The sequence below is a fragment of the Oryx dammah genome, unplaced genomic scaffold (genome assembly GCF_014754425.2).
Source record: "Oryx dammah isolate SB20612 unplaced genomic scaffold, SCBI_Odam_1.1 HiC_scaffold_7, whole genome shotgun sequence".
NCBI lineage: Eukaryota > Metazoa > Chordata > Mammalia > Artiodactyla > Bovidae > Oryx > Oryx dammah.
Genome location: NW_024070191.1, coordinates 5,589,514 through 5,604,241, shown reverse-complemented (window position 1 = coordinate 5,604,241; position 14,728 = coordinate 5,589,514). Strand labels below are relative to the sequence as shown.

Sequence of the window (14,728 nt, the reverse complement as noted above, 5' to 3'; positions counted from 1 at the left end):
CCATTACGGTGGTGTCTTCTGCATATCTGAGGTTATTGATATTTCTCCCAGCAACCTTGATTCCAGACTTTTTATCCAGTCCAGCATTTCACATGATGTACTCTGTAAGTTAAATAAGCACACTGATAATATCTAGCCTTGATGTATTCCTTTTCCAATTTGGAACCAGTCCGTTGTTCCATATCTGATTCTAATTGCTGCTTCTTGACCTGCATAAGGTTTCTCAGGAGGCAGGTCAGGTGGTCTGGTACTCCCATCTCTTTAAGAATTTTCCAGTTCATTGTGATCCACACAGTCAAAGGTTTCTGCATAGTCAATAAAGCAGAAGTAGATGTTTTTCTAGAATTCTCTTGCTTTCTTAATGATCCAACGGATGTTGGCGATTTGATCTCTAGTTCCTCTGCCTTTTCTAAATCCAGCTTGAACATCTGGAAGTTCATAGTTCACATACTGTTGAAGTCTGGCTTGGAGAATTTTGAGCATTACTTTGCTAGTGTGTGAGATGAGTGCAATTGTGCGGTACTCTGAACATTCTTTGGCATTGCCTTTCTTTGAGATTGGAATGAAAACTGAACCTTTTCCAGAAAAACACTGAGAAGACTATGAATCAGCTAGATCTAACAAACATCTATATATGGAACATTATATCCACAGTAACAGAATGAATACACATTCTTCTCAAGTGCACATACAACATTCACCTGGCCAGATCAAACGTTAGGGCATAAAAACCAGTCTCAACCACTTAAAAAAATCTTAAAATATGTTCTCCTCTCACAACAGAATGAAATGAGATACCAAAAACAGAACTAAGTTTAGGAGGCTCAAAAATATGTAGAAATTAAGTAAGAAGCTCTTAAATAACCAATGGGTCAAAGAAGAAATCATGAGAGAAAATGGTTAACACTTGAAATAACTTAAAACAAAAATACCAAATTTCATGAGATGAAGCTAGAGCTATGCTTAGAAGAAATTTATAACTGTAAACACATCAAAAAAGAGTCAAGATTTCAAATGAATTTTCTAATGCTCTAACTAGAGAAATAAAGAGCAAACTGAACCCAAAACAAGCAGAAGGAAACAAATAATTACAGTGGAAATTTAAAAAGAAAAGAATCACAATGGAGAAACAGCAAAAAAACCAAAAGTTGGTTGTTTGACAAGATCAAAGAAATTGAAAAGCCTTTAGCTTAAATTGATCAAGACAAAAAGAAAAGCGATATTAATTCATACTAGGAATGAGCTGCTACTGACCTTATCAAAATAAAAAGGACTATTATACAATACTACAAACAAGTGCATGCCAACAAATTAGACAACCTAGAGGAAATGAACAAACTCCAGAAAGACACAAACTATTTAAACTGACTCAAGAATAGAAAACTTGAGTAAACCTGTAACAAGATACTGAATTACTAATCAAAAACCCTCCCACAAAAAAAGGCCAGGCCCAGATGGCTGCACTGGTGAGTTCTCCCAAATGCTTGAAGAACTAACACCAATCCCTATAAACTTCAGAAGACAGAAGAACACAGCCCAACTAATTCTACGATGCCAATACTGCCTGACTCCAACACCAGAAAAAGTCATTCTAAGTAGTGACCAATATACCTTATGAATACAGCTGCTGCAAAAATGAAAATAAAGTACTAGCAAACTGATCCAGTTAAAAAAAAAAAAAAAGTATACAACATAACCAAGCAGAGTTTATCCCAGGAACGCAAAGTTAGTTCACCACATGAAATCAATCTAATACACCATATTAATGAAATGAATGACAAATATATATGTATATATATCACATGGATATCTCAATATTTGCAGAAAAAGCATTTTGACAAAACCCAACATACTTTAATAATAAACAAATCGAAACAAAAACTAAGAATAGAAGGAAATTTCCTCAACCTGACAAAGTCCACCCATTAAAAAAAAACATCGAAAGCTAACATCACACTTGTGCTGGACATTATAGTCAGGGCAATTAGAATAGAAAAGGAAATAAAAGGCATCCAGATTGGAAGGGAAGAAGTAAAACTATCTCTGTAGACAGATTACACAACACCGTATACAAAAAAATCCTAAGAAAATCACAAAGACACTTAGCTAATAGCAAGTTCAAAAACTTGCAGGATACAAAATCAACGTACAAAAATCAGTTATATCTCTGTATTTTAATAACTGAACAATCTAAAAATGAAATTAAGAAAAACAATTCCATTTACAATAGCATCAAAAAGAAAATAAATTGGGAATAAATTTAACCTAGAAGGGGCAAAATTTACACACTGGAAACTACAAAACATAATGGAAAGAAATTACAGACAAGAAAATAAAAACATGGCCATGGATTGCAAGATGCAACACCTATATAATTAATGATGTAACACAATCTCTATTAAATATCAGTTTCTCCCTTCCCTCCCTCCCTAAAACTGACAAGCAAATCCTGAAATTCATACAGAAATGGAAAGGAACTGGAAGAAAATCAAGACTGGAGAAGACACACTTCCAACTTCAAAACTTACTGTAAAGCTACAGCAATTAAGTAATCATGAAATTAAAAGGTACGTGCTCTCTGGAAGAAAAGCTATATGACAAACCTAGACAGTGTATTAAAAAGCAGAGACATCACTTTGCTGACAAAAGTCCATATAGTCAAAGCTATGGTTTATCCAGTAGCCACAGAGGGATGTGAGAGTTGGATCATAAAGAAGGTTGAGCACTGAAGAATTCAAGTTTTTGAATTGTGTTGGAGAGTCCCTTGGATAGCAAGGAAATCAAACCAGTTAATCCTAAAGGAAATCAACCCTGGATATTCATTGAAAGGACTGATATTGAAGCTACAATATTTTGGCCACCTGATGGGAAGACCTGACTCATTGGAAAAGACCCTGATGCTGGCAAAGACTGAAGGGAGGAGGAGAAGGGGGTGACGGAGGATGACACATTTGGATGACATCACTGACTCAATGGACATGAGTTTAAGCAAACTCTAGAAGACAATAAAGGACAGGGAAGCCTGGCATGCTGCAGTCCATGGGGTTACAAAGAGTCGGCCATGACTTAGTAACTGAACGATAACAACAGTAATCAAGACAGTGTGGTGCTGGCATTAAGATAAACACACAGATCAATGAAACAGAACTGAGAATCCAGAAATACATCCAAGTATCTATGGCCAATTAATTTTCAACAAGGACACCAAGATAATTTAATGGGGAAACAATAGTCTATTCAACAAGTGGTACTGGAACAACTGGACAGTCACACGTAAAAGTGAAGGTGACGCCATAGCTCACACCATGTGCAAAAACTTAACTCAAGTAAACCACAGACCTGTTAAAGACAGAAGTATAAAACTCTGAGAAGAAACCACAGGTGTAAATTTTCACGCCCTGCAATCAGGCAATCATTTCTTAAATATGGCATTTAAAACGGAAACAACAAAGGTAAAAATAGAAACACTGGGCTTAAAAATTTTTAACTTGTGCTTCAAAGGATACCAACGAGAAAAGTGAAAAGACAACCCACAGAAAGGGAGAAAATGTTTGCAAATAATATGCCTGATAAGGGTCTTATTATGTGTGCAAATAATATGTATCCAGAATAAAGAACTCTATCTCAAACAAGAAAAATAACTCAAGTTTTAAAAAATGGACAAAGTTTGAGTAGACATTTCTCCGAAGATAGATAAATAGCCAATTAAACCGCGAAAAGCTTTTCAACATCATTGGTCACTAAGGAAATACAAGTCAAAACTACAGTGAGATACCACTTCACATCCACAACATAATGCCTATCAACATAAAGAGGGATAACAAGCCTCAAACATTACTGGTAGGAATGTAAAATGGTACACCCAATCCGAAAAACTGGCACTTCCACAAAATGCTAAACAAATGGTTTCCGTATAACTCAGAAATTTCATTCACAGATGCATATATACCCAAGAGGGTCGAAAATATATATATATTCACATGAAAACTTGCACATATATGTTCATAGCAGCATTACTCAGTGGTCAAAAAGTGCAAATAAACCAAATGTCCGTCTACCAACTGATGAAGATAAACAAAACATGATATTATTCAGTGACTCTAAGGAATAAAAAGCTGACACCGGCTACAACATGAATGAAACTCCAAAACATGATGCCAAGGGAAAGAAATCCAACACCAGAAGCTGCATAATGTCGGATTCCATTCACGAGAAATGTCCAGGCTAGGCAAATCCAAAGATAAAAAGTAGACCGACGGCTGCCAGCGGCTGGGAGTAAGGAGCCCAAGGGGAATGACTGCTAATGGTAATGGTTATGGAGCTTATTCTGAGGGAATAAAATGGTCCTGGATTAGGTAGTGATAACTGCTACAAACATCTGAATAGAATACATTAAAAACTACTAAAATGTACACTAACAGGGTGAGTTTATAGTATGTGGATTTTAATTAACAACAAAAAAAAGAAAGAGACGCCAAACATAACTATTCACACTGAAAGGAAATAGCAGAAGAAACTCAGATCCTCAGAAATGAAGAGTAAGAGAAAGAATAAATATACAGATAAACATAAGATACTATCTTTTCCACTTAATTTATTTAAAATACAGACAAGTGTTTAGAGCACAGTGACAACACTGTCTTGCAGGCTTCTAATAGACGTGGTTGAAATCCATACGACCACCCTAACACAGGGGAGGGGGGCAGAAACTACGGACACACAGTTGGCCAAGTCTCTATCTGTATTTTATCTGGTGTGGTATAATACTAAGTCTAAGCAGACTCAGAAGTTAAGGATCTATTGTGTAACCCCTAAAGCAATCACTAAAAATAAATAAAAAGAACGGAGAGAATTTTAGTCTAAAAACTAACACATCAAATAATCTCAAATAGGGATGGAAAAGGGAAGAAAGGAGCAAATGTGTCTCCTGCCTCTGCCTGGAAGGCCGAGAAGGGGTGACGTGCCACGGCCAGGAGCCCACCAGCCCCACATCTCAGTCCAGGATGCTGTCCCACTCAAAGGGCTCACGGTCTGTGCGGAAACGGCTGACGCCGGGGCTTGTGGGGGAAACAGGCCCGAGGTCACAGCGACACAGGAACTGGCTGAAGGGACTCCCACTACCCAAATCTGAATGATCTAAGTACCAAACAGACATTGTGAACTCTAAGCCGTTGAAAAATACAAGAACCCAGGAGCTGACACTAATCAGTCAGTGTGGGAGAAAAGAAGGCTCTTTCTCACGGCACACAGCTGGGCACAGCCAGAAGCGCTGGACTTGGCAAACAGTCATCCTGTAAGACTCGGGGTTAAGGTTGGTTCAGGCAAGAACCACCATGTATTGATACACCTGGGCCCAAGGGAGCAGGTCTACATGATCTGAATCTGCCTCCCCACGGGCAGCTTATTAGCCTCAAAGGAAACAACAGTCATCACACACTGGGGAAAAAAACCAGCAACGCCTTGCCAGGCGAGCGAAACTCACATCCCATTAGGGGGCAACCTCACTCGTGGAGCCTCTTGAGCGGGAGTCTAATCACAGGCAAACAGGACACATCCGAAATGAAGAGCACCTTGTTTTAAACAAAAGAGGGGAGAGTGAGGCTGGAATCTTAAAGTCTGCCCAGACAATGGAAGACAAAGAAATGCAATCAATCGTCATGCCTCACTGTTAAAGTTTTTTTTAATTAACAGGCTTAATTCTTTTAGAGCAGCTTCACACGTCAACAGCCAAAGTCTATGCCTCGTATTCTGCCTTACTGTTCTCGTGTAAATTTATTCCAGGGCTTCCCTGGTGGCTCAGAGGGTAAAGCGTCTGCCTGCAATGCAGGAGACCTGGGTTCGATCCCTGGGTTGGGAAGATCCCCTGGAGAAGGAAATGGCAACCCACTCCAATATTCTTGCCTGGAGAATCCCATGGACAGAGGAGCCTGGTGGGCTACAGTCCATGGGGTTGCAAAGAGTTGGACACGACTGAGTGACTTCACTTTCACTTTCTAGAAAATCAGCAGTATGACTCGTTTACATCTGGATTTCAGGAAACTTGATTTATATCATTGATACCCCAGTCCCTCTGACCTCAACCTCCTCCTAAGCCTCCCCTAAGACTATTCCTGCATTCTTGCATGGGCTCAATTGTGTCCCCTAAATTCACATGAAGTCCTGACGCCCCGGACCAAACGACATGACTACCGTTGGACACAGGGCCTTGAAGGAGATAGTGAAGGTTGAATGAGGTCCCTGGGGATGGGTAACCCAGTAAGATTAGGGCCCTTATAAGAGATGAGGACACAGAAAAAACCAGACCAAGTGAAGACAGAAACAAGATTGCTGGGAGCCAGCATGGGGAATCCCGCCCGTGGCAAAGGTCATAAGGGGGCCTGGCAAAAAGCAAAGGCTGAGATCAGGCCTCAGGGGTCCCCCTGGATTTTCCTGAGCATCTACCCCCAAAAACCAGTCTGCCTGTTTTATTGTACTGTGCTTTCCACTCTTCTGACATAACAGGGGGTTATCCCTGACCACCTTTCTCTGGAAAAAGTTAACTGAGAGCTCCAATTAACAGTCTCCTGCATATAAAAGGAGTGTTTCAGCTCAAAGCCTCTGATGGCTCTCTAACTTGCCTTACCTGGACTTTTACAACTACGCATGTGATTGTTTACAGCCCCCCAACTGTGAGAGGCACGGGAAGCCTAAAACATAAAGCCTTTCAAAGAGTTAAAAGTTATTAGAGTAGTGCTGGTGTAGGATTTCATTATTGGGCCAACACCTGTTGCTAAGTTCCCATATCTCTTATCTACTGTGCACCTAGGAGTACATTTGTTAAAGTAGTTAGAATGTAAGCAAAAACAAATGTAGCCTTGAAACTAACCACATCAGACCTTTGAGCTAATTGGTTCCTTCTTTGTTGTAACTTGCTGCACCTTTGCTTCCTGAAAATGTAACTTTGTTTGATACTTTCTGAGGCTGACATAGATTAGAAATATAAAGAAAAAACACTTCAAGGGAAAATAAGTTTTCTGGTTGAGCAGCCTTTATCAAAAGAGGGTCTTAAAATGTTCACAGGCCTGCAAGGCAAGAAGATAATGTACACAACATCATTTGTGGGAAAGGTATAAAAGTCCTTTTGAAAATAAAGTTATGGGGCCTCGCTCACCAAAGCAGCTTGGTCTCCCCGTGTCTTCTTTACTCTATTTTCTGGCTGAATTCCCATCTGGGGCAGGGAGGCTCGCCATGTCTACTTACTTGCCCTGGCTTCTAAGACCCACACGAGGGGAGCCCAAGGAGGGGCACCCTCCGCTATTCAAGCAGGCGCCAGTGGCCTACATAGATGGTGCAAACCTCTTGTCTCGAGGTTTTATTAGCTTTCCACGTAAACCAAGTTATTCAGCCTCTTTTCTCCACTAAATTTCCTACTACACTATTCTTTCCTAATCTCTCTTTTCTAATTAAATAGTTCTTACTTAGGACGCTGACTCCGTCTCCTCTTTGAATTCCCTGAATCCACTGGGACTGGACCCCGGCACAAGATGGCCACCGGCAAGCCAAGGGGAGAGGCCTCAGAAGAACCCAACGCTGTGGACACCCCCATCGTGGACTTCTAGCCTCCAGAAGTCTGAGAGATACATTTCTGCTGCTTACGGCCACAGTCGGTGGTGTTTTGTTAGAGACTGGCCACCTTAGTAGACTAACAATCTGCTTCTCTGTTCCCTCAACACACCACACAGACTCCATCTCAGGGTCTCTGGGCAGGCTGGAAGTTACACCACACCCGTCTTTCGTCCTAGGAAACTGAGGATGTCAGACGCCCCCAGTAAGAGAGAGAGAAAAGATGGAAACAAAACTTTACCTAGTTCTGTGATTCAGGCAAAATGTCTCCACACTCTACCAATACTAGATAACTTAAGGGGGAAAAAAAAACCAGGAGAAAGGACTCACTTGTCAACCCAGAGCACTGAGACGAGCTTCACGCCTCTCTTCTGTGCTTTTTCCCAGGTGCTCTGGTACCCGTCTTTGAACACAACATGAGTTACTTGTTTGTTAAAAGTTTTTGAAACCTGCAGACAAAAGGCAGAAAACAAAGGTAAATTTACTACTATCTGCATAAGTTCCTTAAGTACAAGCCAGTGTCACTCTTGTAAACACTTGCCAAAAAAGCAACAAAATAATTAGCAAATAGTATCAACCAATATATACAATAGTATAAACAAATAGTACCAACCAACATATACCAGTATATACAATACATTCTCACCCGTTTATTCCACGACTGCAAAGCTGGTTTAGAACAAAAAGTCAATCATTATTCACTTCATTAACAAAGTAAAAGAGAAAAATCATAGCCACCTCAATTACATGCCAAAAACGCGTTTGATAAACTTAAAAAGTTTATTAATGAGGAAAATGCACAGTAAATTAGGATCTGAAGCTGGTATTAGACTGCATGATGGGAAATGCTAAAATCTTTCTGCTGAGGAGTATCTCCATTCTATCCAACTGGCCCCAGCCAGCGTAATATGTCAAGAAAAGAAAAAGTGTTAGGATTAGAGAAAAATAAAACGGCTCTGTGCACCTAAGAGTCAATTGTGCACATTGTTAAAAATCCCCAAAATGCCACAGAATTCAGAAGAGTTTGGTAAGTTTTCTGGACACAAGGCAGATATGCAAAACAACTAGTTCTATATAACAGCAATAAGAAAAAGAATTCAAAAGATACCATTCATAAGAGTAACAAAATAACCAGAGAAAAATCATGAAACATCACTGAGAAAATTAAACCCAAATCAGCAAAGGCATACATCATGTTGATGCTTTAGAAGATTCCCGTGTATAAACATATCAGTTCTCTCCATACTGATCTGCTGTTCTCTATCCAATACCAATCAAGATCCCAGAAAAGCCTCAGGCTGCAACCTGACAAACCAGTTCCAATTATGTATCTGGGAAAGCAATAGGCTAAGAAAGCCAGAACCCCTTGACCTGAAGAACAAAGGGTAAGACTTATTATAAAGACAGAGGGGTTTCTCATGAGAACAGACTGCATGAGTACTGAAACATGGTTACCTAATGATAAAGGTGTCAATGTGCTAACGGACAGTCTTTTCAATGAATGGTGTTGAGATCATCCACTGGGAAAAAAATCAAGGCTATGGTTTTTCCTGTGGTCAAGAATGGATGTGAGAGTTGGACTGTGAAGAAAGCTGAGCGCCGAAGAATTGATGCTTTTGAACTGTGGTGTTGGAAAAGACTCCTGAGAGTCCCTTGGACTGCAAGGAGATCCAACCAGTCCATTCTGAAGGAGATCAACCCTGGGATTTCTTTGGAAGGAATGATGCTAAAGCTGAAACTCCAGTACTTTTGCCGCCGCATGTGAAGAGTTGACTCATTGGAAGACTCTGATGCTGGGAGGGATTGGCGGGGGCAGGAAGAGAAGGGGACGACAGAGGATGAAATGGCTGGAGGGCATCACTGACTTGATGGACATAAGTTTGAGTGAACTCCGGGAGTTGGTGATGGACAGGGAGGCCTGGCATGCTGCAATTCATGGGGTCGCAGAGTCAGACATGACTGAGCGACTGAACTGAACTGATTTCATACCACATACAAAAACTAATTTCAAATGTACTGTAAATCTAAATGTGAAAGGCAAAATGATAAAGCTTCTGAAAAATAAGAGAAAAATTCCCACAACTGCCATGTAGAAATAGATTTTTTAAAACAAGATACACACACAGAAGCTCACCATAAGGAATAAACTACCAATATCAAAAGATGCTATTATGGTGAAAAAGCAAGCCACAGACAGAAAATATTGCAATTCACATGGCTGACCAAGGGGCCAACTGAAGGGCATAAAGAATGCTTACAAATCAAGAAGAAAAAGAAAAACCCAATGCAAACATGAGGTGGAGACCTGAACAGGGTCTTCAAAATAAGTATGGGAAGATGTACAGGAAAATGGAGATTCACACCAGGCTGATACACCACCAGAAACACACTGTGATGGCTGAAGGTAAAGACAGACAAGAGCAAGCATACACAGCAGCGGGGCTTTTATGTGCTGACAGAATTACAAACTTGGTCAAACACCGCAGAAAGCTGCTAGGAAATCACTGATAGCTTTCTCACATGTGAAACGGTCTTCTGTCACACAGAAGGCCTCTTTGTTCTAAAAGATACAGGCTAAAAATATGTAGGGACAAATTATGGTATTTGCAATTTACTTTTGAATAGTTCAGGAAAAAAATACATATACTGTTTAGACAAATGGAGTCCAAGCAAGTATGTTAATTGTTGGGTCTATATTCACCATACTATTCTTTCAACTTTTCTATTTGAAGGGGGGGGGTGGGATTCAAGAGATCCAAGACCTTAATACTACTCTCAAAAGCCATTCTGCCAACTCCTATGTTCTGCAGCTTTTTCCTGTCACAATAACACGCGGAGCCCAAGTATGTGGCTGTTAGCATCAAGTGGAAACCCTCCCGAAATCCTAATGGGTTTACCTTCCGATTTAGCAGAAAAAAAGGCATCTTCTCAGGTTCAAAAGCAAAGCACCGGGCCCTGCCTTCTGACTGTCACCCTAGTCTGCTCTTGGGTCTTTCCCCTGCTCACTAGGTCAGGGACCAGGGTGAGTCAAAGGAAACGCAGGAGCAGACACTCTGCCTGAATAAGGGAGAACACTGCCCTCCAGTTTATGTTATGCCCTGACTGCCCCTAATCTTTGCCCTGGCTTCAGTGGTATCTTACCTGTGTTAATCTCTCCTTTCACCAGCCAACCAGGCCCCCTCCCCCAAGTCCCCCCAGCCACGAAGTCGGCTCACATCTGAACCCCGGCTTCGAGCTGCTGCTGTCACCACCCCATTCCTCAGGTCTCCATGACTCCCTTAACCCAGCTCATTGGACATGGGGACACTCAACAAGGACCTTACAGCTTTCAAGCGCAAAGAGTATTTCCCAATCCTAACTTTTCGTAAACTTAGGCACCGTTTTAGAATTTCCATCTTTGAAGTCTGTCCCTCCTCCCACATCCAGGCGTGTTTTCTGGTTCTCCTGGTGTCCTTCCCAGTCTCCATCCCAAGGTCCATGACTCCCATACCAGCCCTGCAAACACTAAGCAGGCTCCACCTAGCACTTCTCATTCTAACCACCTGGGTAGTCACCACCCCTGACTCTTACGTCCCTGATGCCTAAAACAGGCTCTCTAGACCTGACAATCTCAAGTTCCAGATTTGTACATCCAAATGTCTATCAGGTACTTCCAATATCCCCAAATTCACAACTTTTCCCTTAAAAAAACTGTTCCTTTTCCTGTATTCCACATGATGAAGAGTATCAGGCATCCGAACAGCCAGTGGCAGGACTTGTATTTCCACCCTGGAGCTCTCCTCTTGCGTCACCCCCAAGCCCAGCTGTTCTCAATTGCTCATACTATGGTTCTCTCCTTTTTTTCTGCTGCCGCTTACCCACTGTCCTCTTTGTCCATCGTGCTCTAAGTAAAAACTCCCAAAATAAGAAAACGCAAGTAGATCTCCATATGTTTCAGACGACTGTCAGGTGTAGCAATGGTAAAATGAATTTCTTACCTTCGCCCCCATATCCACAAGTTGATTCCTAAAGGTCTTTGAGTAATTTTCTGTCCCATTGGTTGACCACACTTCAACATAGGCCACAACATCTGAAAACAAACAAGATGCAAGGATGAAATATATCTGATATACCCTCAACCCAAAGATTTCAACAGATTTTTCTCCTGTTCTATTCACAGTAAAAAGTAAATTTAAGATTTCTTCTGCTAAAAGTGCCATTAGATTCTTTAAAATTTCAAGGGAGAAACAACTTTACTCATACATATGTCACAGTTTACATTCTCAACTCTTCCCAAATTCTTAAACCAAGCCTAAGTTTCTAATGCCAGAGTCTTGTTTTCTGTAAAGGACCAGAGAGCAATTATCTTAGGCTTTGAGGGCCAAACAACCACTCAGTTAGAAGGCTGCAGCACAAAAGCAGTCAAAGACAAAAACATAACTGCATTCCAACAAAACCTTATGGAAAATGAAGCCTGAATTTGATATAGACTTAATTTGTCCTCCTCCTTCGGTTCCTCCCACCTCCTCAACCATTTAAAAAAGTAAAGGGCACTTTTAGTTTGCAGGTCCTACAAAAACACGGCCAACAGGCAGCCTTTGCGGGGAAGGGAACACAGCTTATGAAACCCTCCCTGCTCAAAGCCTGGTGCCTTTCAGGCGTGCCTGGAGGCAATCATTCCTCAATGAGAGGTTCTGGTCACAGTGACAGAGAACAGGGAGAGGAGTTACTGGTTCTTCTTCTAATTTGACTAGAGCCCCATCCCCGAAAATCCACCCAGCCATACAGAGACGCCAGAACCCAGGAAAAGCTGAAAACCAGCCCCCCCCCGGGGCCCCCAGCCCTTCGCGTGTCTGCGCCGCGCGCCTGAACCGGCCCAGGTGGGGCGGCGCGGGCCCTGGGCTCCGAGACGGACCCCCAACCGTCACGGGCGGTTCCGGTGCTGGGCTAGAGGACAGACCCCCGCCTCCTCCCGGCAGCCGGGCTGCCGACCCCGGGGGCGCCGCGACTCGGGCGCCGTCCTGAGGCCCGGCCGCCATCGCGCCGGCTCGGTCCCCGCCTGCTCACCTTTCAGGACGGGGGCCCCAAAGCTCCCGGAGGCCGCCATGACGGGCAGCGGGAACGCGCAAGCGTGACGCAGCAGCGGCAGCGCGCATGCGCAGGGCGGGCTCTGCGGAAATCCGCCAGTCCGCGGCGCCTGAGCAACCAATAGGGGGCGGCAGGCAGGACCAAGACCCCCTCCGCGCGGGCGATGGAGGCCGGTTCTCTCCGGTTGTACCTACACGGCGCGTCAGCTCCTGCGCGGAGACCCGGGGTCTCCGGTTCCCGCGGGAGGTTCCCCCTAGCCAGGCTGTCTCCCTCGAGCCCTACAGCCCGCAAACCCCAGAGCGGATGAATCCCAGAGGGAGCGGGGGAGCCTGCCCTCAGGCGTAGTCTGGCCTCCTGGCTCCTTATCTTCTGAATTTCAAGCCTCCCGCCAGCCCGGGAGCCCCGCCCCCGCCGCGCAGGCCCCGCCCCGAGGGCTGCGCGCATGCGTCCTGCGGGACCTTGTCCCAACCCCCAGCCTCCCTGCAGTAACGTGTAAGAAGGGGCTACCGTCGCCCCAGAGTTGATAAGCGTTCTCTGTTTAATCTACCCGAAACACTGAGGAAGTTAAAGGACCCGTGTTGTCTGTATTAAAGAAGGAACCACCAAACGTGTGAAAAGTTTCATTTTTAATGATTTCAATATCATTTTTGTGTTCTATCATGTAGGATATAGTCTATTACCAGGCTTAAAGAAACATAATCTTAAGGGAGTTCCCTTATAATCAGATGGTTAAAGTACAGGCTTCATTTGGAAATCAGACTGGACTTGGAGTTTGGGGACTGGTATCAGCCACTACAGGGCAGGAAGGCCTGCAGTCCATGGCGGGCAAAGAATCGGACCGGACTGAGCAATTGGACACCACCACCAATCAGCCACTAACTAGCTCTGAGATGTTAATGAGTTACTAACACTCTCCAAGTTTCATTTTCTTGTAGAAAAGCATTAATAATAGTAGAGATAAGAGCTAACATTTAATGAACACTTGGGTTTCCTACGTGGCTCAGTGGGTGAAGAATCCTTCTGCAATGCAGGAGACCCAGGGATGGATCCCTGGGTCAGGAAGATCCCCTGGAGGAGGAAATGGCAACCTACTCCAGTATTCTTGCCTGGAAAATCCCATGGACAGAGGAGTCTGGCGGACTACAATTCATAGGGTCTCAGAGAGTTGGACATGGCTGAGCACAGCACACAGTGCCGCAAACACTTATCATGTAAGTGGTGTATTATCAAAGTTTCGGTGTCTTGTCAAATTTAATCTTACTCATAAGGTGAGTGTTATTATATAGCACTTACATGTATTTTCCTCCTGGACTCTCACTAAAGTTCTATTATTTTATAGGTATTTATTATTGTAACCTGGAGACTAACCATTGGAGGCTCCTTTGCACCCTCCCCAACTCCTTTACAATTAACAATGCTTTCTCTTTTGTACCTTGTATCACTTCATGCTTACAACAGTTTCTGTTAAGCAATATTATACAATTTATACAATAAGTAATCAGGTTCAAGAGAGGTTACCTGACTAGTGCAAAGTAACAAAGTTTACTGCTAACAGTTAAAACTTGTTGAGACCGAAAAGAATAGCTTTAGTTCTTTTTACTATAGTCGGCAGAAGGATATGTGCACAAGAATATGAACTGCTCGCCTTTCATTCATTCATTCATTCAACCCTAATTGTTAAATCAGCCGTTCACAGGCCCAGTGAGCTCACTGTGCTTCTAAAGAATTATGTTGATGTGCATCCACCAAACCCCACTTCCTGGACTCAGATCTTTGATCAATACCTATATCATCATCACACCTCATAAATTCTACCCTGAGGAAATGGGGACACAGTCTACCAGGGAGTGTGAACTCAGCTCAAGAAGGAATAACACATAAGAAAAAGTGTTAAACTATGGTGAAATCTAAATGAATATTGATTGCACAAGTAAAAATAACATAAAATGGATTGTTTAAAACCAAAATAACAGTCACCTGAGGTTTAAATGCAATGTACGGAAGCCCCCCACCACCATCCTCCGCCCCTATCCAAAGTTTCATTTAGCTTCTTCTCACT

At 42.7% G+C, this 14,728-nt stretch overlaps 1 protein-coding gene across 5 annotated transcripts in view; it reads right to left on the bottom strand.

Annotated features, from left to right (window-relative positions):
- The window catches only part of MCPH1 (microcephalin 1), a 225,654-nt gene extending 212,919 nt beyond the window's left edge, over window positions 1-12,735 (bottom strand). For 4 of the 5 annotated variants that reach the window (XM_040243210.1, XM_040243212.1, XM_040243209.1 and 1 more), the window contains exons 1-3: window positions 12,649-12,713; window positions 11,580-11,671; window positions 7,933-8,051 (exon numbers count right to left, since the gene is read on the bottom strand). In XM_040243210.1, coding sequence (XP_040099144.1) covers window positions 7,933-8,051; window positions 11,580-11,671; window positions 12,649-12,688 — 251 coding nt within the window. In that variant the 5' untranslated portion in view covers window positions 12,689-12,713. Of the gene's footprint in view, window positions 1-7,932; window positions 8,052-11,579; window positions 11,672-12,648 lie in introns of all 5 variants that reach the window. The other variant, XM_040243213.1, reaches the window with a different exon arrangement.
- Window positions 12,736-14,728: the final 1,993 nt, after the last annotated feature.